This window comes from Doryrhamphus excisus, linkage group LG12 (genome assembly GCF_037039965.1).
Source record: "Doryrhamphus excisus strain RoL-2023G ecotype Guam linkage group LG12, RoL_Dexc_Guam_v1.1, whole genome shotgun sequence".
In the NCBI taxonomy this organism is placed as follows: domain Eukaryota; kingdom Metazoa; phylum Chordata; class Actinopteri; order Syngnathiformes; family Syngnathidae; genus Doryrhamphus; species Doryrhamphus excisus.
Genome location: NC_136368.1, coordinates 10996528 through 11022677, shown reverse-complemented (window position 1 = coordinate 11022677; position 26150 = coordinate 10996528). Strand labels below are relative to the sequence as shown.

The 26150-nt window shown below is 40.4% G+C and overlaps 2 protein-coding genes across 3 annotated transcripts; one reads left to right on the top strand and one right to left on the bottom strand.

Moving 5' to 3' along the window:
- Positions 1-6198: 6198 nt before the first annotated feature.
- Positions 6199-16382, top strand: LOC131135960 (lactase/phlorizin hydrolase). Its single transcript, XM_078795386.1, has 17 exons — positions 6199-6796; positions 6908-6975; positions 7659-7736; positions 7828-7921; positions 8650-8734; positions 8837-9494; positions 9618-10266; positions 10349-11899; positions 11991-12259; positions 12333-12623; positions 12702-12900; positions 13294-13496; positions 13802-13908; positions 13977-14108; positions 14854-15077; positions 15149-15385; positions 16189-16382. The coding sequence occupies exons 1-17, from the start codon at positions 6199-6201 to the stop codon at positions 16380-16382; spliced, it is 5637 nt and encodes a 1878-aa protein (XP_078651512.1).
- A 500-nt stretch (positions 16383-16882) lies between these two features.
- Positions 16883-25932, bottom strand: gjc4b (gap junction protein gamma 4b). 2 transcript variants are annotated; one of them, XM_058082779.2, is made up of 3 exons: positions 25616-25932; positions 19736-20915; positions 16883-18078 (listed from the first exon to the last, which is right to left on the bottom strand). In XM_058082779.2, the coding sequence occupies exons 2-3, from the start codon at positions 20880-20882 to the stop codon at positions 18065-18067; spliced, it is 1161 nt and encodes a 386-aa protein (XP_057938762.2). In that variant the 5' UTR covers positions 20883-20915; positions 25616-25932; the 3' UTR covers positions 16883-18064. The 2 variants fall into 2 exon arrangements, with proteins under 2 accessions (XP_057938762.2, XP_057938763.2); XM_058082780.2 differs by having other exon boundaries at positions 25722-25932.
- Positions 25933-26150: the final 218 nt, after the last annotated feature.

Here is a 26150-nt window from a genome sequence, read left to right as displayed (position 1 = left end):
AATGTACTCATTCTCTTAAAATAATATATTAATGAGATGAATCAGAAGCTCTGTTCAACATTTCAATAAAATAGTTAATTGTTCCTCTTGTCATTTTGAAAATCAAGTGTTATAATTCACAGAGAATCTGGTGCAGTAATCTGCTGTTGGCATTCGGCAAACACTGAAGAGCGCCCGTGACACCAAGCTGGATGCCAGCTGTTGTGTGTCTTCATGCCAAGTGTGTTTTGAAGCACTCCAGCCAGGAAAGCTGCATGAAGAATGAGCCAAGGCGAGTGGACTTGCCAGAGGCGTACCATCCCGGCGCCTCAATGATGGGATGCGATGTAAAGTTTGAAGCAGCAACGGTGTGTTATGGGTGCGACATATGCACGGGTCTATGGGGTTATCCTTCTGGGGCGGTGTTTCCCAGCATTCACTCAGCTTAGGCACATATTGGGAAAATGCTGTGGCACACCAACAAGCGTGCCATCAATTCTTCTGTTATTATGATCTCAACAGGTGGATACAGCAATCCCTCGTTTATCATGGTTATCATCTTTCCATTATTAGACATGAAATAGCACCATTTAGTCACCTTTACACTCATATTACCCAATGCAGTAAATATAAAAACAGAAAACAAGTCATTTAAGACATATACTAAAAGAAGAGACTGGTCAATAGAAAGAGACAACGTAACACATGCTTAAATGTCAATGTTTTTGGACAATTAATAGGCTGTAGTTAACCATGAACCAGCAATCATCTATTAATTATTTTTTTAAGAATCGCAACGAATTGAGGGAGCGATGTTTCAACCGCAAAGTGGTGAGGGTCAACTATATACACCATTTAATTACAGTACGTACCTTCTGCCATCTTGCGGAATAGCATTTCATTGTTCTGCCTGTAAATGTATAGTACTCCATTGCCACTTTGCACTTCAAATTTCTGTTTTTTTATATTGATAAATCATGCTGTTTCATGTTTAAGTATGGCCTGTTATTAGTCAAAAATATGCATGTTGAAGCAAATCGTGTATTTTTTGCACCATGTATGTATTCATGCATTGCAACAGCTAAATGAACTAAAATACAAACATAAGTCATTCATAAGGCCCAATAAAAGAAGTGAATGGCATGTAGTATTCTACACTGGTCACTTGGTGTCAGTACTGTGACTTTAATGGTCGTGACACATATCAGACTTGACTGGCAGAAAAAAAGACTTTCAAGGTTGAATTATCTCACAACAGACTCAAACATCCCGAATGAACATACAGGTACTGTTGTGGCTTCAATCCAGGCCAAGCTAAGACTCAACTCTGAACGTGCCTACGTCCTGATCACCTAGTGCGGGAATACATTTATAGCAACACACATGAGCACACTTGTGTCTTAAATGTCTTATTTTCTCTGGTTATGTCAACTACATTGGGTAATCAGTGGAAATATGACCATGTTGTTGGTGTTATTTCATATCTAGAGTGCTCTAATAATGTTAAAAACTATATTTTGGAAGTCGTAAACTGCTTTTCTACCTCTAACTATTCAAGTATTCTAACTATAAATAAGGCATTCTACGTCACAAACTAATTAACTGCGATAAAGGACGAATTACTGTACATTGTCGGCATACATAGATGAACATTCATTCTTTCATTCATTCTCTGCCGTTTATCCTCACAAGGGTCGCGGGGCATGCTGGAGCCTATCCCAGTTGTCTTCGGGCGAGAGGCGAGGTACACCCTGGACTGGTCGCCAGCCAATCACAGGGCACCTATAGACAACCATTCACACTCACATTCATACCGATGGACAATTTGGAGTCGCCAATTAACCTAGCATGTTTTTGCAATGTGGGAGGAAACCGGAGTACCCGGAGAAAACCCACGCTCCACACAGGAGATGGCCGCAGGTGGAATTGAACCCGGGTGTCTTAGCTGTGAGGTCTGCTCACTAACAACACGCCATGCAGCCCCATAGACAAACAAAGGTACATTATTGTTGTTGTTGTACATAAATGATTTTGGACTAATTAAGTGAAATAGGATAACCTAATGATCTCTCATGGCACACTAATCTGCAGCAGGAAGTGGTTGGGAATCCCTGCTCTAGGGATTACTAGAGCACAAACATCTGGTAAGTGTGGCTCATTGAGGGGAAATAATGGTAGGCGCAGGAGCTTCGGCAGCGCAACAGGACCCCACTCTTCAATTTCCGGCTCCGCTTTCCACTCCTGCTTTATGTCATGAAGGGACCTGTAAAGTGAGACTGCAAAAGACGAATGTAGCATTTAGTTGCTATACGGCTCCACGGAGCACAAAAAACAAGGGAATCGAATCTGTCAAAGGAAATATTTGGGATAATTACCTCAATAAAAAAGATGGGCTGATATTTGAACAGCATTTTTTCTAACATGCTACAAATGTCAAACTTAATGGTGGCCTTAAAGCCCTCTTATGAAGCTTATAGTAGTTCAGCTGTTTTCCAGCACAATAAATTTTAGTGTTAGTATTACTCACCTTTGACCCATGTTAGGTGCTACAGCTTCATCATTAGGGTCACGTTAAGGTCATGTGCTATGGTTCAGTGTACGGTCAAGGACTGGACTGGGTAAGGCTCATGTTCTCCAAAAACTGTTTGGGGAGCAACAGAGACAGTATGTGCTTCACTAATTAGACTCATAAAAGTAACACAGCAGCCTGGATTTCAACATCTAAGGTTTCCACAGGAAGCAGACACAGCAATCCTCCAGAAGTGTTCATTAGTCTAACGTATCGCAGATGCTATTTTGGAGAATACTCCAAATATTATGTATATATGGTGAAGCTTTGGCCAGGCTGTTGAATAAACTGGAGACATTTATGTGTCTTTAAAGGGGACCTAATATGCTTTTCCCACTTTTCTGACCTATAAATGTACTTAAAATGTTGTATTCTCGTGTTAAACGATGTCAGTTTCAGATGAGGTTTGCGCATTTAGAAGTGAGCCCTGAGGTTTGGGATGGCTCTGAACGCTCGGTTTGAGACAACGTTCTAACACTGCCGATTTGTGATGTCACATATTGTCAGGCTTCCTTTTAAGTGCTGGAGTCCAGATACGCTTTCTTCCCTCGTTGCTTGCATGCACGGGGAGAAAATGCAAACTCCACAGAGAGATGCCTGGCAGAGACTCAAACCCGGGTCTTCCCGATCGCCTGACTGTGTGGCCTATGTGCTAACCACTCAGTCGGTCTACACATATCATGTTAAAAAATATATATAAAAAACACATTTAGAAAGCCATAAAGAGGTTTTCTATGCTCTCACTACATAATGGTTTAATTTATCATTAATATTGAATCCTACTTTGTGCAAATTCACTTCTCATGCCAATAAACCACTATAAATAGGAGACGACTGTAACTCGGAGCAACCGATAAGTGCAATCAACCAACATATGAAGCTCAGAAAAGGGAGAAACGCTGACCAACAATGGCCCCATGATTGGCCTAAGCTGTTCGACAGTCACGACTATGATCAAAGATAGAGATCGTCACCTCAAAAATGTGAACGGAAATGCTCCTCCAAAATTTACATCTTGAATACACTGAATATGAATTATAAGTTCTCGTCACACGCAGCCAGAATATGATGGCAAGCAGCAGTTTGCAATCACCATCACTTCAGCTGCACGACACAAAGGGGAGAGTTCTGAACTGCAAGAATTAGCTTAAAGTAACAGCAGGACACCACGTTTTATTAGGTTGGTAATGACACACCAAAGCAGGTGGTGTGTTTCAATGAACACATTTCATGTGTTTGTGTAGATTAAATGTCCTAAGGCCTGTGTTAAAACACTTTATGGCGATCTGTAGCACACCGTGAAAGGCAAACAACAACTAAATCTTACCACTTGGGTTTGTACCATACCATTGCTCCTCTGAGATGAAGAGTGCTGTGATTTTTATTATTGGTTGTTACTGACTTCATCACTCAATCAGGTGCATTCTGAATTCATTCTGGATTATTGTCTTTTGAAGCACTCCACTTTCCCCAAACGGTTCTTTTGAACAAGTGTTGTTCTTAGCCACATTTAGATGGTTTATTGTTTCTGTTCTTTCTGTGAGGGAGCATTAACAGGTTCAGAGTAGTGAACAAGTGGTGAAATAATATCTTCATACCTAAAATACGGTCTCAATTCTGAACTGGGTCAAAAGCTACTTAGCTGACAGGAAGCAATACGTAAAGCTAGGAGAATACACATCTGCAAGTTCATATATTACGTGCGGAGTCCCCCAGAGGTCAATACTGGGACCAAAACTGTTCAACTTGTACATCAATGATATCTTCAAAATCACGAAAGACTTAAAGCTGGTATTATTTGCAGATGATACCACTGCTTTTTGTTCTGGAGGGAGTACAGACGAAGTCATTAGAAAGGTCAGAGAAGGAATGGTCACACTAAAAAGATGGTTTGATGATAATAGATTGTCCTTGAACCTAAATAAAATCATGCTGTTTGGTAACAGCAGAAAGGACACGCACCAGCAAATACAAATAGACGGTGTGGACATTGAAAGGGTGAAGGAAAATAAATTTCACAATAGATGAAAATATGAGCTGGAAACCTCATATTACAAATATACAACATAAGGTAGCCATAAATATTTCAATATAAAAATAACCAATTACCTAAAAATGTCATCCAATACTTTTCTACAAGAGAGGAGAAATATGATCTCAGGGAAGAACTAAATTTGAAACACTTCAATGCTAGGACTACGTTAAAAAGCCATAGCATTTCAGTATGTGGAATCAAACTATGGAATGGATTGAGTAAGGAAATCAAACAATGCACAGCAATGAGTGAATTCAAGAAACAATACAAGCAGTTGATGTTTGCTAAATACAAGGATGAAGAGTCTTGAACCAGTCATGATGTGCTATATATATCACTATATTGACACTTACTATGGTACCACTATATTGACAGTTACTATGGTACACATTATGTCATTGTATGGTCATATCACCTCGTACTTCGGTACGTGACCAAAAATTAAAAAGAAATTTTAAAAACAACAACAGTTACTGATTGTAAAAGTACCAGATGGAGGGGTATGATTTAATAAGCTTTGCTTATTCCTTCTCCTTTTGGACATGTGGAACTGGGAACTGGTTATGGGATGCACTCAATTGTAATCTGATGCATGTTCAAATGAAATAAAACCATTACCATTACCATTTTGGTAATATGATATGATATATTCATTCATTCATTTTGGTGGGTGTGCTGGAGCCTATCCTAATTGTCTTCGGGTAAGAGGTGGAGTACACCCTGGACTGGTCGCCAGCCAATCACAGGGCACATATAGACAAACAACCAAACCTATGGACAATTAGCCTAACATGTTTTTGGAATGTGGGAGGATTAGGGAGGTCCTGATATAATATAATGATATAATAAAAAAGAGAGATTTATGTAGTGTTAAACCATTATAATGTGGCTGAGGGTGATGTTTTTTCTGGGTGGGGCAATGGTAATTTTGAGAATTGATTCTTTTATATACATGACACAACAGTAGTTTAACTCCAACTACAAAATTAACATACTGTTGAATATTGAAATAACCACCATCATCATATAGATATAATCAATTCCTCTTTATGGTATAATAATGATATTATTAGTAACACACTTGAAATTGTTTTAGCAGACTGGCTTCATATGTTTTGGAAAAGGCCGCCATCCTGTGGTCACTCATTGTCAGTGACACTAGCAACCTACAGTAAAACCAATATATGGTGAGCACGGTATTACATCAAGAAATATTGTCTCTGTCCATCAACATCCCTTAGGCGTTGCCTGATAGATTATATTACATACCAATCAATATATCAGTAATACTGGCCTTTAGTTGCTTGGTATGAAATCAATACTAATATTTGTAATCTCACTCACCCCTACTCTGCATCACCATACATTTAATGACCCTGAACATGGTAACTGGAATAGAAAAAGCATAGATGGAAGTTCAGCTATCAATACTGATAAGTCATTTTATTATGCAAACACTTTGATAGCGTGGTGTGTCACTTGTTAAGCGTGCGGGTCCATAGTCTTATTCCGCTTATCATATAGCTGCAATAAAACCTGAGAGTTATCAATCTATTGTGTAACCAGGCAGTATAAAGAAAAGCTATGCTACTTTCATCAATATATTTCATCCACAATGAAGTACTTGTTGGTTGTGTCGCTGTGTGTTGTGTGTCTACATGACGGCTGCGGCAGTGAGGTGAATGGAGTCGAGGGCTTCATGCTTCTCGCAGGTCCACTTCAAAATTTGAACCGGGAAAACAAAGTCTTTGACTGCAGTCAGCCCATACCTCCTGGAACCGGACAATACTTTGAGTACCTCCGGAGCAGAGGAGTGACTCATTTCAAAGTACAACTCTCATGGCATCAACTCCGACCTGCAGGCCTCCACAGTCGCCCCAAACAGACTGTGGTCACCTGCTACCGGACTCTACTGACTCAGCTCTTGGATGCGGGCCTCCAGTCTCTTGTCATCCTTCATGGATCCACAGTTCCAGAAGATCTGCAATCCCAGTTTGGAGGATGGGAGAGTCAAGAGCTGCAAAAAATGTTTATGCTGTATGCAGAGTATGTCTTTGGGGAGTTTGGAGATCTGGCACATTCTTGGCTGATTCTGAGTCATGTGGAGGACATTTTTCACCATGGTCAACCACATGCTGCAAGTTATCAGCAAAATATATTCCAGTTAAATCAAAATATTTACCAACTTTACCATCAACGCTTTGCTGACAAAGGTGAGTATTTATGACATGATTTTTATTATTGGTATTGGTCAACTATGATGCATAATGAAATGGAAGCGTAACAGGGTACAGTGTGAATTATTTCTTCCATGTTTTTTTTAGGGCAAGTGTCACTGGGGCTGAGAACAAGTGACATTAATCTCCTTTCACAGATCCAACCTTCAATCATGGTAAGATCCATGATCTGCATCATGTTCATTCACTGTCCATCCTGGTCCACAATGCAACATTACTAAAACCATTTTCAATGTTTTCTTTTGCAATAATAAAATTGTGAGATCCAATTCTAACTCAAAAATCTAGTTTTTTGAGTGCATACTGTAAATGCATTCACTCTGTAGGTACAAAAACATACCACTCAAAACAGCCAACATGGTGAGTGTGCAGTGCTGGACATTTTCTATCTCAGTACATTGCGGAAGTGGAGGGACTAACTTGAAATAAGGAGCACTATACTGCCATTTAACTGCCATTTGGGGCAGCATTACTTTGTGCCTTTAGGAATGATGTACATGGGATACATGGGATACATGGGATACATAGTATACTAGCAGTGGACGGTCCTGCAAATTTTGTTCAGAGTGTTATTGATATGATCATGCTAATATCGATGTGATATTGACCCTACCCTCGGTATCAATATTTGGATCAATCTGCACACTTGCGCTTATCACGATAATCCATAAATCACTTAATCAAACTATGAAAAGACAAAAACAAAGTTGATAATTTTGCATTTTTATTGCTTTTGATACAATGTACACACACACACCCCGACAGTATCTCTGGAAGTATTAGACGTTTTTACTTCTCCATGTATAATAACGTGTCCCATTTCTCCTGTTTTGAATAGATGGATTTCCTCTCTGTGCACCTTGCTTACAACTGTTCCTCCACATTTAATTTGGCAAAAGAGCTGAGAAGTGTACAGGTGAAGCAAATATTTCCTTTTCTACTATTACTTTTCTACTTTCTATTTTATGTTTTCCTGCTCATGCATTACATGTTCTATTGTGCTGTAGATGGCCAGTCAGAATGTGCCGATCCTGGTATACAAGATGACACCTCTTGATTGCACTGACAGTCAGTTCCACATGCTTGGTCATTTTCTACAAGGTAAACATATAATGACGTTGTTGAGGCACCAAAGAGGGACTTTCTGTTTACTTAACTACTAAGGCCAATAAATATTATATTATATTAAATTGGTAAATGAAATACATAATACACTCTAGTTAATTGTTCAAATGAACAAATAAGGTTGGAAACAAGGCCTGTATTTAAATGAAGTGATGACATTATGCACCATAACTTAATGTATATTTTAAAATGCATGAAATAAATCAAACATTCTGCCTCAGTTGCCTCAGTTACATCAAAGACGTATTGATTTAACATTATGTTCATTATTTTGGTCATCATTTGCAGTGGTTTAGTGTTGCACTGTTTCTAATATTTTGGTTACTGCATTTATCTCACGAGTCAGCCTATCATGAAGCAGGACTCTTCTGTGTCATAAACAGATAATGACATCTAATCTGTTTTTTTATCTGTGATAAAGCGCTATAATCATACAGTGTGAGTTACAAATGAAATCATATGGCCATTATTGGCATAACCATACTTGTTAGTAAAGTTGCACATCATCCTTGATGTTATATATCAGATAATGCATCAAACAAAGTTCATTGACCCTGTCAAGTCTGCATGGTGCTGTCAAAAACATTCAGTAAATATATATTTTAAAAAACAAACAAACAACTGCTGTTACATAGCATTATTGCATTGCATTATTATATCATTTTTGCATAATGCTGCCAATAACTGTCTTAAACCCATTATAGTCCTGAACAACGACGATATGAAAATAAAGGGATGTGACGTGATGGACATGTTAGGCATAATGGATATGGAGGACTCGCCTACTAGGTAACAGTTTAAATTGTTTAACTATACAATTTGCATCATTTGAAAGATATTGTTTTGTGTTCATTCATGTTCATTCAACAGTGGTGACCTTGAATACTACAGTGGAGCACCATTGTTTAGAAACAGTTATCAGAGAGTCTGGGATAAGTTTGGTGTCCAGGTCCAATCTGTACGTGATACTTTCCTGAATGAATCTTTCCCCTCCAATTTCCAATGGGCCACCTCCAGCGAGTCCTTCAAAGTTGAAGGAGGCTGGGCTGAAGACAGGAAGGGCGAAACTATTTGGGATCGCTTTGGCCATGAAAATAAAGTTATTAATAACCAGACGGCTGATGAAGCCTGTGACAGTTACCACAAGGTAGATTATGATGTCTACCTTCTGCGAGGTCTTCAAGTGAACACCTACCAATTTTCGATCTCCTGGGCACGGATTTTCCCTTCAGGCTACCAGAGAAGCAAATCAGAGAGAGGAGTTCTCTACTATGACAAGCTAATCAATGCTCTCATGGAGTCGGGAATACAACCTGTCGTCACCTTGTATCACTGGGATCTACCCCAGGAGCTCCAGAATCATGGTGGATGGACCAATGCTTCCATTATTGAAGCCTTCAAGGACTATGCTGATTTCTGCTATTCCAGATTTGGAGATAGGGTCAAGATTTGGAACACATTCAGTAGCCCTTGGGTAGTTAGCCATGCTGGATATGGAACTGGTGAGCATCCCCCTGAAGTCAAGGATTATGTGGTGGCCTCCTATCAGGTGAGAGTGGCCAATGAACACACTATTCATTGAAATTGCACAACAAGTTGGTAATTTGGATGTGAAACCGCAGTTAAAAGCTATTTTTAGGCATTCACGTTACAATGTCTCGTTCCTTTACAGGTGACCCACAATATCATAAAGTCACATGCAGAGGCCTGGCATGTCTACAATGACAAATACAGAAGCAGTCAAGGTGGTAAAGTTGGCATCGCATTAAACTCGGACTGGGCTGAGCCTATAGACCCCTCCAGACCAGAGGATGTATCATCTGTGCATCGTTATTTGCAATTCATGCTCGGATGGTTTGCACATCCTATATTTGTGAATGGAGATTATCCTGCAGTACTTAAGAGTCAGATCGAAAGGAAGAGTGACAAGTGTCCTCATTCAAAGCCTGCAATTCTTCCAGTGTTCACTCCCAAAGAGAGGCTAAGGATCAATGGAACAGCTGACTTCTTTGGATTAAATCATTATACATCACGATTGGTTAACAACAGTGATGGTGGTTGTGCCCCAGGTCCACAGGGGGTAGGTGATTTCCAGGCCCATATTGACCCATCATGGTCCTCTACGGGTTCTGGCTGGATCTACTCTGCACCTTGGGGTCTAAGAAGGCTTCTTAAATACATCTCCATAGAGTACTTGAACATTAAAAAAGTGCCTATTTACATAACTGGGAATGGGATGCCAACAAAGCATGGTCTGGACCCCCTTGATGACACCAGTAGAACTGAGTACATGAGACTTTACATCAATGAGGCTCTGAAAGGTAATGTCTGTTACGCAGGCAAATACAAAACTGACTTTTTGCTGCATTTCCCATTTTTTATTAATTATTTCTGATTTTGCAGCCATAGTCATGGATGGGGTGGATGTTCAGCGTTTCACAGTGCAGTCACTAATGGATGGATTTGAGGGCAAACAAGGCTACAGTGAAAGATTTGGCCTTCATCATGTCAACTTTGAGGATGCCAACAGGCCAAGAACCCCAAAACAATCAGTATACTTCTACTCTCATGTCATAAAACAAAATGGATTTGCGTCACGCAAAGATGATTATTCAAAAGTGCCACTGGTGCGATACAACCCTCTTATGAAAGTGTTACCTCCTTCAGAGGTTCCATCTAAGTCAAAGGTGGTCTGGGAGAAATTGTCCCATCAGTCAAGATTCCAAAGAAAGCTCTACCACCATGGTACTTTCCCAGAACATTTCAGCTGGGGAGTGTCATCTTCAGCTTACCAGATTGAAGGAGCCTGGAATGTCGATGGGAAAGGACTTAGTGTATGGGATGTGTTCACCCACAAGCCTGGCAGTATACCAGGCAATGCTAGTGGAGATGTGGCCTGTGACAGTTACCACAGACTTGAAGAGGACATCTACATTCTGCGAGGTCTGCATGTGAAGTCCTATAGATTCTCTTTGTCCTGGTCCAGGATCTTTCCTTCTGGTCAGCGAAACTCCCTAAATCAAAAGGGTGTGGACTTTTACAACAGACTCATCGATGGCTTGTTGGCAAATAACATCACCCCGATGGTGACGTTGTATTATTGGGATCTCCCTCAGGAGTTGCAAAATATTGGCGGCTGGGAGAGCTCAGACATGATCGATATTTTTAATGACTTTTGTGATTTTTGCTTTTCCACCTTTGGCGACAGAGTGAAATTTTGGATGACCTTTAACCAGCCACATACAATAGCATGGTCAGGGTATGGGCTTGGGCAGATTCCACCAAATGTTAAGAAGCCGGGAGTTGTACCTTATACAGTCGCACACAACATAATAAGAGCACATGCCAAAACTTACCACACATATAATGAAAAGTATCGCAACTCCCAAGGGGGACGAGTATCCATTGCACTCAATGCTGACTGGGTTGAACCTAAAAATGTCAATGTTCCCCGTGAAGTGGTTGCTGCAGACCGCGCCATGCAGTTTCAATTGGGTTGGTTTGCACACCCAATCTTCAAGAATGGCGACTATCCTGACGCAATGAAGTGGCAGGTGGGAAACAAGAGTGAACTCCAAGGTCTTTCGAAATCAAGACTACCCGTTTTCACTGAAGAAGAAAAGAAGTACATCAGGGGGACGGCTGACATGTTCTGTTTAAACCATTACACAACAAAGATTGTAAGCCATAAAACAGCTCGGCTTACGCCTCAGTCATATGAATATGATCGTGACTTGGCAGAAGAAGAGGAAGGTGATTCCCCTGTTACTGCCATCAGCAACCAAAAAGCTGTGGCATGGGGATTAAGAAGACTCCTCAACTGGCTAAAACAGGAATATGGAGACCCAGACATTTACATCACTGAGAATGGAGTTGCGACAGAATCAAAGACAAGCTGGGATGACTCTGCCAGAGTGTTTTATTTCAAGACATATATCAATGAGGCTCTCAAAGGTAAACTGACATTTCTCACGATTGTTTGTATCTTCACTAATGTTTAATTTGAGTTTTGGTTTTTCATTTTCCATGTGCTATGTCTTCATAGCCTCTGATCTTGATGGCGTGAAGGTGAAAGGGTACATAGCGACATCTCTCATGGATTCATTTGAGTGGCTTAATGGGTTCAAAGTTGGTTTCGGGCTACACCATGTTGACTTCCAGAACCCAAACCGTCCGAGAACACCCAAGTACTCTGCCCACTACTACTATCAAGTCATAAAAAACAATGGCTTCCCTACACCAGAGGATGAAAAACCAATTTATGGACATTTCGGCCAAGACTTTATCTGGAGCACTGCAACAGCATCATATCAGGTACTGAAACCTGTTTGCAGACTTTGTGTTTTTGTTGCAGTTTCCTGAACAATTTTACATCTGCTGCTTCTAGATCGAAGGAGGTTGGAGAGCAGACGGAAAAGGTCTCAGTATATGGGACAAATTTGCACACACTCCTCTCCGAGTGTTCAACGATGATAATGGCGACATTGCCTGTGACAGTTACAACAAGATAGACGAAGATGTTTCTATGTTGAGGCAACTTAAGGTGACACATTACCGTTTTTCCATATCCTGGTCAAGGGTTCTTCCTGATGGCACCACCAAGCACATAAATGAAGCTGGACTGAACTACTACATTAGACTGGTGGATGCCCTGCTTGAAGAAAACATCCAACCTCATGTAGGAGTTCATCATCTCACTGTCTCACTGCAATGAAACATTTTTAGATTTGTGTCAACTTATTCACTCTGTTCTCAGATCACTCTGTACCACTGGGATCTTCCTCAAGCACTGCAAGACGTTGGAGGCTGGGAGAATGAAACTATTATTTTCAAATTCAAGGATTATGCCGATCTTATTTTTGGCCGCCTCGGTCACAAAGTGAAATTTTGGATTACCATAAATGAGCCATACAATATAGCAAATGTTGGCCATGGCTATGGAGCTGCTGCACCGGGTACAGTATATAGTACACAACATTATTTTGCATGAAGATTACTTTAAAGCATCACACCAAGCATTAATTTGGGATTGGCTTTGGACGGTGGCGCATGTGGTGAGCATGTCTATGTCACAGCCAGGTGGTTGTGTGACTAAATCATGACTCTGTCCTTGAGTTTGTATGTTCTCCCATGCTTGTGTGGGTTTTCTCCAAATACTTTGGTCTAAGAACGTGCATGTCATATTAATTATGGACTTGAAATTGAATGATTGTACATGCTCTGTGATTGACTGCCGTTTTTGCTCACAGGATAAGCCATAGAAATAGATTGCTTATTACTAATAGAGTATGTTAATGGCACCGAATTATGTCATGGCATTGTTTACTCCTCTTATATCTTCTATCCAGGGATCAGTTTTCGACCAGGCACTTTGCCTTACATAGTGGGCCATAATTTGATAAAGGCTCACGCTGAGGCATGGCATCTTTACAATGACAAGTTCCGCTCCAAACAAGGTGGAATAATCTCCATAACCATCAACTCTGACTGGTCCGAGCCCAGAAATCCTTATAAGCAGGAGGATATTGAGGCTGCAAGACGAGTGGTGCAGGTAAAATGTTAGTTTTTTTTCCAAATGTTTACTTATATTTACTCATATTCTTTCCTTAAATTTTCTACAGTGACACCCGTTTAATTCGGCAACTGTATAAGTTGACTAACTCATTAAGTCTAGGTACACTGTCTTCTAACTAGAAACCCAGTTAAACTGATGTCGGCAAATCATTGTGTTTATGTTGACATGTATTGGAAATTCCAGTTACATATTTGGCCAGCAAATTTCAGCACAAGTCAGCCAATCCAAGGAATGTCGACTTTATTGGGTTCCACTCTATTTTGTGACTCTCACTTTTGCAGTTCTACATTGGATGGTTTGCTCATCCCATATTTAACGGAGACTACAGCGATATGATGAAGACAATCATTCGCGAGAGAAGCTTAGCAGCTGGTCTGCCAAAATCTCGGTAGAGTTGAAAAAAACTGCACCTTTTGTTTCTTTATCAGAATAATCCGTCACATTTTTTTTATTCAGGCTGCCTGAATTTACCTCAGAGGAGATTAAAAGAATCAAAGGAACGTATGATTATTTTGGTTTCAACCATTATACTACTGTCCTGGCCTTTCCAGTGGATTACGGCAACCTTCAGCACTATGATGCTGATAGGTAAGCAACTTTAAACTTTAACAGTGTTGAAGAAATGTTTAATAGTTTTGTTTATATTTTGTCAAGGTTATTTCTCTTTCTAAATTGAGATACATTGGAAATCCTCTTTCCTTCCTGGGATCCAGTCAAACAAATATATATTATGTATTGAAATTAGAGGTGTCAAATCATATGATCCAGATTGTATCATTCTGACTACATGACGGTGCCCATATATTATGCCCGTCAAGAGGTTTGTTTTGACAAGGGAATTTTATCACTGATCTTTCATTCATCCCGAAGATCTCCGGAGTATATAGTACACACAACCCACCTGGGCGGAAGTGCTCACAGGCGGTGTCGAATATGTAAACAAAGTCGAGGAAGGTGCGGAGGAATATGAGTTATGGTCAAGCTAACACCGCAGACTCTCCTTGCCAAGTATTTTCCACACTAATCAGCGGCCTTCGATGAATAAAATGGACAAGTTGCAAATACCCACAGTAAACGACTTCTGGACTACAACTTCATAATTGTCACCTAAACATGGCTAAACAGCAACAGCAGCATTAGTCAATTCTGGATAAAATCAAACAAATCTTCACTATAACAATAGTGAAAGACAGCCCCAATTAAAATATTAACATAGTTAGAATATGAACACAAAAGACATGCTGTACTCCACTATGAAGTCCATGCAGCACAATATTTATTTAAGTGTATGAGTTAATTCCAAGTTAAAGTCCGAAAACCTTCCCCCCCCCAGAGGTGCAGGAACAATTGCTGATCGCACTTGGCTGGATTCCGGGTCATCCTGGCTAAAGATCTCACCATTTGGATTTCGGAGAATATTAAATTTCATTAAGGAGGAATATGGAAATCCACCTATTATTATCACTGAGAATGGCATCTCAGAGCGTGGGCCTGTTGATCTGAATGACATTCACAGGAGCTACTATTATGAAAAATATATTAACCAGGCGTTGAAAGGTAAAGAAATCCAACATGATGATTACTATTCATACAGTAAGATGGAGTCAAAGTTGATGTGCGTCCTGCAGCTTACTTGTTAGATGGTGTGGACATTCGGGGTTACACGGCTTGGTCGTTGATGGACAACCTGGAGTGGGCTACTGGCTTTTCCGAAAGGTTTGGCCTCTTCTATGTCAACCACTCAGACCCCAAACTTCCTCGAGTGGCCAAGACCTCGGCTGTCTACTACTCCACCATCATCACCTGTAATGGATTCCCGGACCCTGCCTCTGGGCCGCATGCGTGTCTAAATCAAGAGGTGGAAGGTAAATTGAAACAGAATCAAATCACTGTTATTTACTGTACATACTATATATATATATATATATATATATATGTAAAACACTAAACTCATCACACAGCAATTTAACACTCAAAAAGGTATACCTGATAAATATATTTTATTCCACTCTGATGTTGGCATCCTGTTATACTGGGTGTTACGACCCCAAGATGCGGAATGTTTAACAATCATGATAAAGCAGTATCCATCCAAAGATTTATTTAACATTGACGTCTGTTATAAGTGGAACATTTGATAACATTGTCCTATTGTTGCATGAGCAAAAAGTTTTTGTTAATATATAAAAAGTTTTGTAAATATCAACTGCTTTGGGCTGCAAGTGCATGTGTGGGTATGTTTACTGTGGTTTAGTGTCCCTGAATGGAGCGGCAACTTGTGTCCCAGGAGTTATACGTGATGCATCTGAATGCACCATTTTAGAAAAAGCTCAAGCAGCACTGACAGCAGTTAAAACTTACTTATGTGTTGATATGATGCATACAGAGCAAGAACTTACCGCTGTCTTCTTCATGCTCCTTAGTGTGGGGCGTTCAGGCACACTTGGAATTTTGGGTGTTATGCGCTAAATAAATGGTCACTGTTTTGTGGCAGACCATGGTCTATTATTAGTCAAAACATATTGGAATACAAGTGATATTCAGCACCCTATTTTGCAATATTTTTGCTATTAATTGCACAAAGCGACAGAAAACACAACAGCACATCCTGCTGGCGGGAGGTCGACAGAACACCGGTAACAACTTGTGTTTGTGTCTTTTTCTGCAGGTACAAGTGCTTCCAGCACATCTATTCCCTTTGTAACCACTGTCAATTTCCTGGGTATGGCTCTTTCCACCAGTGATGCTGAGACTGGACTGCACACCATGTTTGCGCTCCTCATTGCTGCGGTGGTGGTTATTTGTTCATCAGTTTGTTGTTTTAAGGCAAAGATTACAAAATTTGACATAGTGAATCTGTGAATATGGAAGTAGTTTAGTTGATACACGAAAACCAGTATATGTATATCTAAATGAGATGTGATACAATTTTCAAAAAATACTCAAATTTCTATTTTATGCTACTAAAATGACATTTTACCTTATTGCTAATACATTTGTAACATATTTTATTTAACTATCCATCCATTTTCTATGCCGCTTATCTTCACTAAGGTCACGGGCAGGCTGGGGCCTATCCCAGCTGTTTTTGGGCGAGCGGGTAGGTACACCCTGGACTGGTCACCAGCCAATCACAGGGTACACAAAGACAACCATTCACACTCACATTCATACCTTTGGACATTTTTGAGTTGCCGATCAACTTAACATGTTTTTGGAATGTGGGAGGAAACCCATGCACGTATGGGAGAACATGCAAACGCCACACAGATGACTGAGCGGTTTATTTAACCAGTACCCCCCGGCTCACCAACTGCTGAAAACAAGAACATTAAAAATCTATAAACAAAGCCACTCAACACTTTTTTCTTGGTAGAAAGTTTATTTTAAAAACGAATCACAAAAACTATCATTACAAAAAAGTATAAAAAAGTACAAAAAGCACTGTTGAAAAATAATTTGAGATGACAGTATTTGAGTTGGCACAAATGGCATTGTGGCTATACTTCAAACAGAAAAGATGGCAGCTGAAGAACACAATAAAGGCATTGGATTCACATTGATGTGTTTGAGTGGTTTACAAGTCATTCACTTCAATAAGCAAAAGCCCAAAACGCTATTTAAAGAAACAGAAAATTAACAATTATCCCTTTTTTTCTTAAAACAATAAAACCACAAATTAGTGTTGAGAAGACAAGTGTACCGAATTCTTCAAAAATAGCCAACAAGTTGCACTTGAATCAAAGTTGTACCAAAAACATTTCCAAACTGTGCCAGTTCCACACAGTGAATCAGGCAATTGGGAACTAAGACAGCAGTGATGTATAGAAATGTAATAAAAAAAGACAATATTAAAAATTAACGGATAGAAAAAAACGTTTTAAACACTTTGAGAACAATATTAAAGAGTTACATGTTTTTCAAGCATTACCCAGGTTTGTTTATACCTTTGGACAGACACCTTGAGTGTTCAAGTTACCATAGCTGGCACCATACAGTATAAAAGTGAACCACACTTGATAGCCTGTGTATGACAACAAGAATCTGCATTAGCGTTTCTCCGGTACCGTTCTTTAGCCAGGACTCACTCACTCTTCACACACAACACACGTTCCTGAAAAACAGCTGGCTTTGCCAAATGCCAACACCTGGAATTCCAGTTCTAAAGCTGACTTCAGATGCAGTGACTGAACAGCCAACCATTGCAACTCTTGAGTTCTGACTCTAGTTCTAAGTCTCATAACAAAGATTTCATAAAATAAAAAAAGAAAGAAGCTGCCCTGAGGGAGAAGAACATGTTAACGGTCATTTGAAAGCACTTTGGATCTTTAGACTGATGTCTCAAGTAATGTCACTTTTCTCCTCCTTCGACTTGTTAGACCTTGACCAGCCTTAACACTGAGATGCTTGGGCTGACTTCATTCACCTCAAGCAAATTGTTCCCATCTCATTCACACATGATCACTTCCAGTTTGTTTCCCTTGTGTCCATTCACTGCTCCCGATGTCAACTTCAGTTTCAGTGTCAATGGAGCTGATCAACACCTAGGCACGCATACCTGTCAGGAGAGAGATTGAGGCATTAGTTCTGTATTTAAACATCCCAGTGCTTCGTGTAAGTAAGAGTAATACAGTGAGACCCGTTGAGGTCGACACCCATCAGACTGACAAGATGTGAGCGGTTGTCAAAATAACCAAAGTCAAATCCGACACGAGCCATTACTTGCACATTAAACGCTCTGTCCCACTGTGCCATTTATTATCTGCCTCCAACTAATATTACCATTGTTGTAAAGCAGCAAATTCATTTTTTTGGTCATGGATGACAGAGAGCAGCATGATGAATATCAGAATAAGTGTTTAAAAACATCTGCTTAAGTAAAGTAACAAATGGCATTTAATGTCATTGGCTGCGGTAAGACCAGTCCAGGGTGTACCCCGCCTCTTGCCCGAAGACCCAGCTGTCTCCAGCACCCCCGCGACCCTCGTGAGGATAAGCGGTAAAAAATGAATGAATGAATGAATGAGGTAATACTTGTACTCTCAACTCTTAAATTTGTTGGGAAAAACATCCAGGTTAATGCTGAACGGGAATATTGTGCGTGTTTTAATACTGTACAACCAGACAAGCATTTTCTTGCAGTTGTTTTACACTGCTTAGAAATAACAAGGAACTTAACAATACGAGACATGTTAACATCAATGGATTGATTCTTCATATAAATGATCCTGTTGGCTTTCAAATTTGACGTTGACAAAAGCAGGTGACTATGTATGTCAACAACTGAAGACACTTTAGTATGGTTGGGCCATATGGACCTGAGCATATATCACAATATGACGATATAAAATGGATATTCAGCAGAGTATAAAAAGCTACCAACCTTAAACTGTACACACTTGTCTCAAATTGTAAAGCACATTAATTTATTGGTAACTGGCTAACTTTTCTAATGTCAGCCTCTGCACACATTGCTACTAATTCTCCAATGCTCGTGATTGAGGAAGATGTAGTCACCCATGCAATTCCAGTTACATATGTATTATATTTTGATGATACTCATTTTGGAGAATGTGTATTTATGTTAAGAGAGGCTGTGTTCAAAAATAAAAAGGTGCTTCTAGTATTTTTTTTGCCCAATCAGAACTTAAACGCTGTTGTTGGACATTGTAAAACATTTCTTACATGAAAGCCATTTAACACAACATGGTGAAAATATATTCAATCTGCCTGAGGCGCACACGCACAACCCACGAGAGCGCGCAATACTAAACTAACCACGCAAGCTTCCATTCAGGCTCTGGAAGAGGAGATTCAGCCAACTTTTGCCAGCGTTTATCACCATTTCAACATGTTTATCAGGGGGATTGGTCAGTGTTTAATTATTTTGTCCTACGACACAGTAGATACTTCCATACACAAACGTTCCTTCTCCTCACGATGACAGCATTTCATTCATCTTATATATCCACTGCAGCACGCAGTCATCAACTCGGCTTGTTTACATTCATCATTTATACCGGATACGTCGTACAAGTCATTTTTTTTATCATTGGAAGAACCTATACCGGTATGATAAAATAAATGATAAAATCGCCCAACCCTACTTTTCAGTAACAAAAATAACGCGGTGGACCAGGACCCAACGACTGGATGAACCTCAACAATAAGCAGGCTGGACTTAAGTGGGTTCCACTTCCAAACAGAAAAGTTACCTTTATCACATGTGCTGCTTTGCTTCTCCTGGGCAAAGTTGAGCCTGTTCTGCTCAACTGCGGTGCCGTTAGATTCCGGGCTGCTGCTGCGAGACGGGCTGAGCTCCTCAGTCTGGTAAGCAAGATCCAGATGTTGCTGGGCCAGCTTCAGGTGTCTACGCAGCCTCTCCAGCTCCCTTGAAGAAGCCTCGTCCCCGAACGACTCGCGGCCAGAGTCTGCAAGGTTATCCCTGAAGCCCATTTTCCCAGAGGGGTCCTTCTTCAAGGCTGTATGGTAGCCTGGAGGTGCAGAGGGCTGACGGCAGATGGAGGATCTCTGGCTGGCCAGTGCAGAGTGACGAGGGGTGGGAGGTCGGGACCGGGGGGCACAAAAGCAGTCACGGATGCCACTGATGCCAAGGTGAACAATCTCCAGCAGAGTGAAGAGCAGACACAAGGCACTGACAGCATACATGATCAGCAGGAAAATAGTTTTCTCTGTGGGACGTGAGACGAAGCAATCCACCGTGTGTGGGCAAGGAGCTCGTGTGCATACATAAGACGGAGACACCTCCAGTCCATAAAGGATATACTGTCCGAACAAGAAAGACACCTCAAAAATAGCACGTGAGAGCAGCTGAAACACGTACACTTTCATTAGGCCGTCTCGTTTGATGCGACGACGTCCATCGTGCTTTTTGCTAGGCTTCTCCTCAACTTCCTTTTCTTTTTCTGGCTCGATCTCTTCCAAAATCATTGGATCCTCCTCGCCATTATCCTCTGCTTCCTCGTAGTCCCGGTTGGCACCACGGCTCACGATTGGCATACGCTTCCTGACCCGGGGCCGGTAATCGACATCCTCCATGCGGGCGATCTTATGCATTGCAAAGCCAAGGTACATGATGGTGGGTGTGGTGATTAAAATCACCTGGAAAACCCAGAAGCGGATGTGCGACAGAGGGGCAAAGGCGTCATAGCACACATTCTCGCATCCAGGCTGATTTGTGTTGCACACAAATTTACTCTGTTCATCATAGTATATCGACTCTCCCCCAACGGCGGTCAGCACGATGCGAAACACAATCAGGAGGGTGAGCCAGATTTTGCCCACAAATGTGGAGTGATTGGAAATCTCATCCAAAAGGCGAGTGAGGAAACTCCAGCTCATTTTGCCTGTCAATCAGCTGCGATTTTCCCAGATCTGAAGAGGAGAAACAGACAAATGTGAGTCTCTTTCAGCTGACCTAATGCAGCATGAAAATAATGGAGATAACACCAAGTATTGTCAGTCAGGAAGGTAGTTAATATAGTCTAACTTATACTATAAAAAATAGTTAGACTAATCACTCTGTCATAATGAACATTTCAATCTACTCTGCCTGTGCCCTGTGTTGTCAGCTAAAGCCACAAGGTGGCGCCAATGTTTAAAAAAAGTTGGGTCCCACCTCTCATTGCTTGCTGTAGTAATTTTCAAGACTTGGCTAGTACTGCCTTTGTGTTTATACCCAATAGTATTCATACTTACAGTACTTTCAATCAGGTCTTACCCATGTTTCTTTGAGGAACAAACCCACCATTGTTTTAAATCCTTACATTGGACATCTAAACTTGTTCAATGTAACAGCGCCACCAAATGTCACCATCACTTTAGTTAGTCACTCTTGGACACACATTTTCTGGAATTCGTTGTTTATCGTCTGACTGAAGCTGCCAGCACGGTAGAGAGCAGCTCGTTAAAAATACCAACAAGGAGACAGAGAGATCTTGTGGTTTCACACCATCTGTGACCAACCTCATAACTTCTGCTGAGTAATAAGCCACTACTATAAAGCATGCTACGCAAGTGACAAAATAGGTTACACAAATGCACCGTTTGTATCTATGGGTTATATATTTATATAGTTTACAAATTGCACATTACTAGTGATGTATTAGCATTTTGTTAAAAAGACAAACTAACAGAAACCAAGCACCCGGCCAACCATTTATGGATGGTGACTAAGCCCTTTTGATATGCATCTTGTCCAATTCGAAGAAATTCCAGAACTGTTTGTATTGGCCTACTTCCGAGATATGAATGAAAACAATTACGAAATGACATTTGACATTAGTCATAGACGAAACTATTCCTCGATAAATAAAGGCTTGGAAGGAACTACGCAAGTTTCTATTGTGCTGCAAGGGGCACCGGCCCCGATCATTATTGATCAAGGATTTGCCGTTTGAGAGGCGCCTTTGAATCGTTGACACTGACTAACTGATTAAAGTCACATGGAGGACACATTATTCTTAAATCCCTGACAGATGTAAAGTAAATTCACAGACAAAACCTGCACACAAGATGAAGTGACGAGATTGTGCGAGGTCATGAAATGTGAAGTGGCACTTGAAGTTGGGCTGGCCTGCAATAAAGCAAAAATTTGGTTCTGTGTTCCGTCATGTATTGGATGTTAATATTCAGATGTGTAACATAAAAAACGAACAAGGGAAAAATGTTGGCAATTTTTGAAAACTGCATTTAAACACAAAAAGGCTGCTGCTAATAGGTTGATAAAAGACTTTAAGGGGACCTATTATGCTCATTTTATGACCCTTTGTATTGAGTTGTGGTCTCCTATAGAGCGGCTACACACAATAACCCCACAGAAAACTTCAGATTTTGCAGAATCTGCACCTATTCCATCTGTATTTCCTTTGATTTGTGCTTCCTGCCAAAACGATCGGTTTTAAATTTATTCCACCCAGGGCCTGGGTGTGCTCACTTTGCTGTGGTTGGTCTCATGCCCAAAGTGCTTCCTAACTAAGGAAGGAAGTCCGCCCCTCTATGACATCACAAAGGGGCAGTTTTACCACGGCTTTTGAGACATCCCAAACTTCTTTCAGGGCTCACTTCCAAATGTGCTAACCTCATTATCTGAAACGTTGGCATCATTTAACTCAAGAATACAGAAAGTGGAAAAAGCATAATATGTCCGCTTTAAGATGTCCAACCCTGCACTAAATATCTGGCTATCATATGATTTTCTGTGAGACATTTACTGTAGAACTGCCCAAGCTGCACAAGGCTATTTGCTGCAGATGTTGGACACAGCGGTGTCCTGAGTAGTAACTGCAGCAATTTGATTGTAAATATTCATCTGAAATTGGAGTAGGCATTCGTGAAGGTGGGCTGTACACCCTCTGAACCACGAGTCAAGAAATTATGTACTAAAAGCCGCCCAATCACAGCCTTAATGGTTGGATTTTTTGGGGGGTGCACGTCACACTACAGGATTTTTGTTTAGGGATGAGCATATTCAAAGGTCAAAAAGTGTGACTAGTACAAAAAACATTTGGCAATGTTTATCAGACGTGATAAAACACTCATATTTTAGCTCTTACATTCATTAACCATTGCCATTCAGACCTTATAATATAATACAATTATACAATAATGTTTTGAAGCATCTGTTGAAAAATGGGGAGCACTACTTGGCTTCACCGAGTAGAGGGGCTGGTGATTTAGTCTCTAGAAAAACATTGCATCAACTTTATCTATTAAGGACTCTGGGCAGCTTCATTCTGCTCAATACAACTCTGGCATTGAAATAAGTCTTTAAAACATTCAAAAGGAATCTTCATTCTTGTTAAAATATTTCAAAAATTCATTAAATTAGCCTTAATTTTCCAATAGTCTGGTCTTGTGGAATTCCTTTTTACAGTTTGAATGTTAAGTTATATTTCATTTTTTTAAACCAGCATTGCATGATGTGTGCTACTTGGATTAGTGCTTTAAAAAAATGCTAAAATCCTTACATTTATTGATGCAATAAATATCAATGGACAGCTTTGCAGTCATTGAGAAATGGAAAGTGTATGTGTAAGTGAATGTCTGTCTGCGGCTAAGACGGGCTGCATTCAAAAATAAAAACACACTCTTTTTTTCCCCACCCGGAACCTGCACGTCGTCATCGAGCATTGTAAAACGTTCCTACCATTAAAAGCCGTAAAACACAACGTGGTGAAAATATACTCTCCGAGCCTGAGTCGCACACACATAACCACATGAGCGTGCTAAACTAAGCTAAGCCCTACTGGCTTCCATTCACTCTGCGTAAGAGGAGATTCCACTAATATTTGCCTGTGTTTATTGCCATTTCAACCCTTTTAGGTCAGGAAGGCTTCTGGTTAGTGTTCCTTCTCCTCACGACAACAACATTCATTCACATTATGTCAATTTCCGTGAGATTCCGCATTAAACAGTAAATTACACTATTAATGGCCAATTCTGTGATTCCATGAATACAGGAATCATAGGGCTCTACAGTAGTCCATGAAGGATACTTCGTGGTTTACATGGTGTACAAACTTGATGTTTTAAAGCAACCATTGATTCTTTGATGCTGTACCGATTTCTACAACAAAGCAAATACCTCATCAAAGGTATAGTATCAAGATGGTCATAGTTCCTTACTACAGCGAGTGGAATAAAGTGGTATTAACTTTACGGTACATGTTTGTATGGTAATTTTACAATGCGAACCTAGGAGAAAACTATATTGTCTTGCACCTCCCAACACGTACTACGAACTGAAGCAAAACAGTGTGCTACTTGACCAGAAAGAACTACATGTTGTTTGCAATGACACTTCGAACAATGCTGATGTCTGCTACATTTCGATTGCTGTTTCGATTAATCGGTAAGGCCAAACAGTGGCTTGTTCTGCAACATATCAGAAAAATAGCGATTGCCCTTTTCCATAGTCATGGATGTGTGCAAATATCTTGTTCGGCCTAAAATACAAAGATAATATGTTTCCTGGATGACACTTTTTTTTATATTTTCACATTTGAAAGGCTGAAATCAGAGGATATTTACATTTTTAAATCAGATTTATTTTAAAATAGGTTTTAAGTTAAGTTTTAATGATACACAGAAATGGATAATTGCTTGGTCACTGATTCATCACAACTACATTTTTTTATGTAAATATCCTTTGATTTCAGCATCTGAAATGTGAATTGCCTTAGTCATCCATAAAAGCAGACCTATTATCTTTGTGTTTTTTGCAAAGCAAGATATTCACATACATCTTTGACTTTGGAAAACCATGATAGACATGTCTGCCTCTTTTCTGATATGTTGTTCATTAGTACTTCTAGTAATTAATTGAGAGCAACATTTCAACACACCATTGACAGTTGGGAAACAATCATTTTACCAGGAACAAACAGTGACCATGTACATTGTCACACTGACTGAGCCTCCAAGAATTAAAACAGGAAAGGATAAAGGCTGCTGTGGCTGCCACATCTGGGATGGTACTTAATCCCTCCCCAGGCAGCATGGCTGAGCCCGCCTGAGTTTGTGGAAGAAGGCCAAACCACTGGCTAGAATCTGCGTCTGATGTGATGCAAATATGAGAACATAGCCGATCACCACATGAATCACCATCATGCATGTGCTGGGCGTAATTTCAATCACATAAGCCCGTGTAGTAGAAACAATGGGGGAGGGGGAAAGGAAATTCCACATTTGTCTGAAAAGTCCTGAATCTTCCGCGTGGCACACATCGCCACATCACGTTTTTTCAAGCAAAGTCTGTTTAGATTCACAAATTCTTACCGTATCTTTATTGATATAACTAGTATACTTTAAAATGTGAGTGGGCATTTAATAAATGTGGGTGGGAGTTTTTTTACATCTATCCCACGAGTCCAAACTCCCTGAAAGTTAGTTTGTATTGCCTAACAATAAAGTATAAACACATAAAATACCAAAATGTCGGAAGTTTGCGCCCGTTTCCACATAACGCGCGTTCCCTGGCGCACGTTAACGTGAAGATAGCATACAAGATAAAGGAATTTCCCGGCGGTCACTGTCACATAAACATTTTAAGTAGTTTTTTTTTGCAAACTTACTTGTCTCCCGGATAAAAAGTTGGAGCACAAACTTGAGTTGGGTTGATACTACCGAGGCTGCAGCGCCTTGAGACGCTTTGTTTGCCAAGTCGTGTGAAACAAGTACCTTGTGATTTAACTCCCCTGCTTCACTCCGACGCTGTTCCGCTTGTCTATCTTCGAATGGGTTTTTTTTCCTATATTTAATCCCCTAAAAAGGACTCCTGCTCAAGCCATTCGTTTTCTTCTCGGTGACGCGCTGTATCCTTCTCTCCAGTGTAGCGTAGTATAGTACCGCGGGGTTTAGACAAAGAATGGAGACAGTCTCCCCTCCTTTTATCCTCCCCCTGCAATGGAACCCCACCCCCTGACTGCTTCTCTGTGCAGGAAAGCTACCACGATTCCTCCTGATGCAATCCTAACCTCCCTCTTCCATGCTTTCAACCAGCAACGGTTCTATCGTAACCAGTTGAAGGACCAACTTAAACCAACCGAAAAAAACGCACAACATCTTTTGTGCAATGTGTTATCTGTAGTAGTTTTTGGGTTGATGCTG

Bases quoted from the DNA above. Each gene is read 5' to 3' on its own strand.
- LOC131135960 (XM_078795386.1), top strand. From the start codon at position 6,199: ATGAAGTACTTGTTGGTTGTGTCGCTGTGTGTTGTGTGTCTACATGAC. The intron at 12,260-12,332 runs GTACTGAAACCT...TGCTGCTTCTAG, and splicing joins CTGCAACAGCATCATATCAG to ATCGAAGGAGGTTGGAGAGC. The intron at 15,386-16,188 runs GTAAATTGAAAC...CTTTTTCTGCAG, and splicing joins TCTAAATCAAGAGGTGGAAG to GTACAAGTGCTTCCAGCACA.
- gjc4b (XM_058082779.2), bottom strand. From the start codon at position 20,882: ATGAGCTGGAGTTTCCTCACTCGCCTTTTGGATGAGATTTCCAATCAC.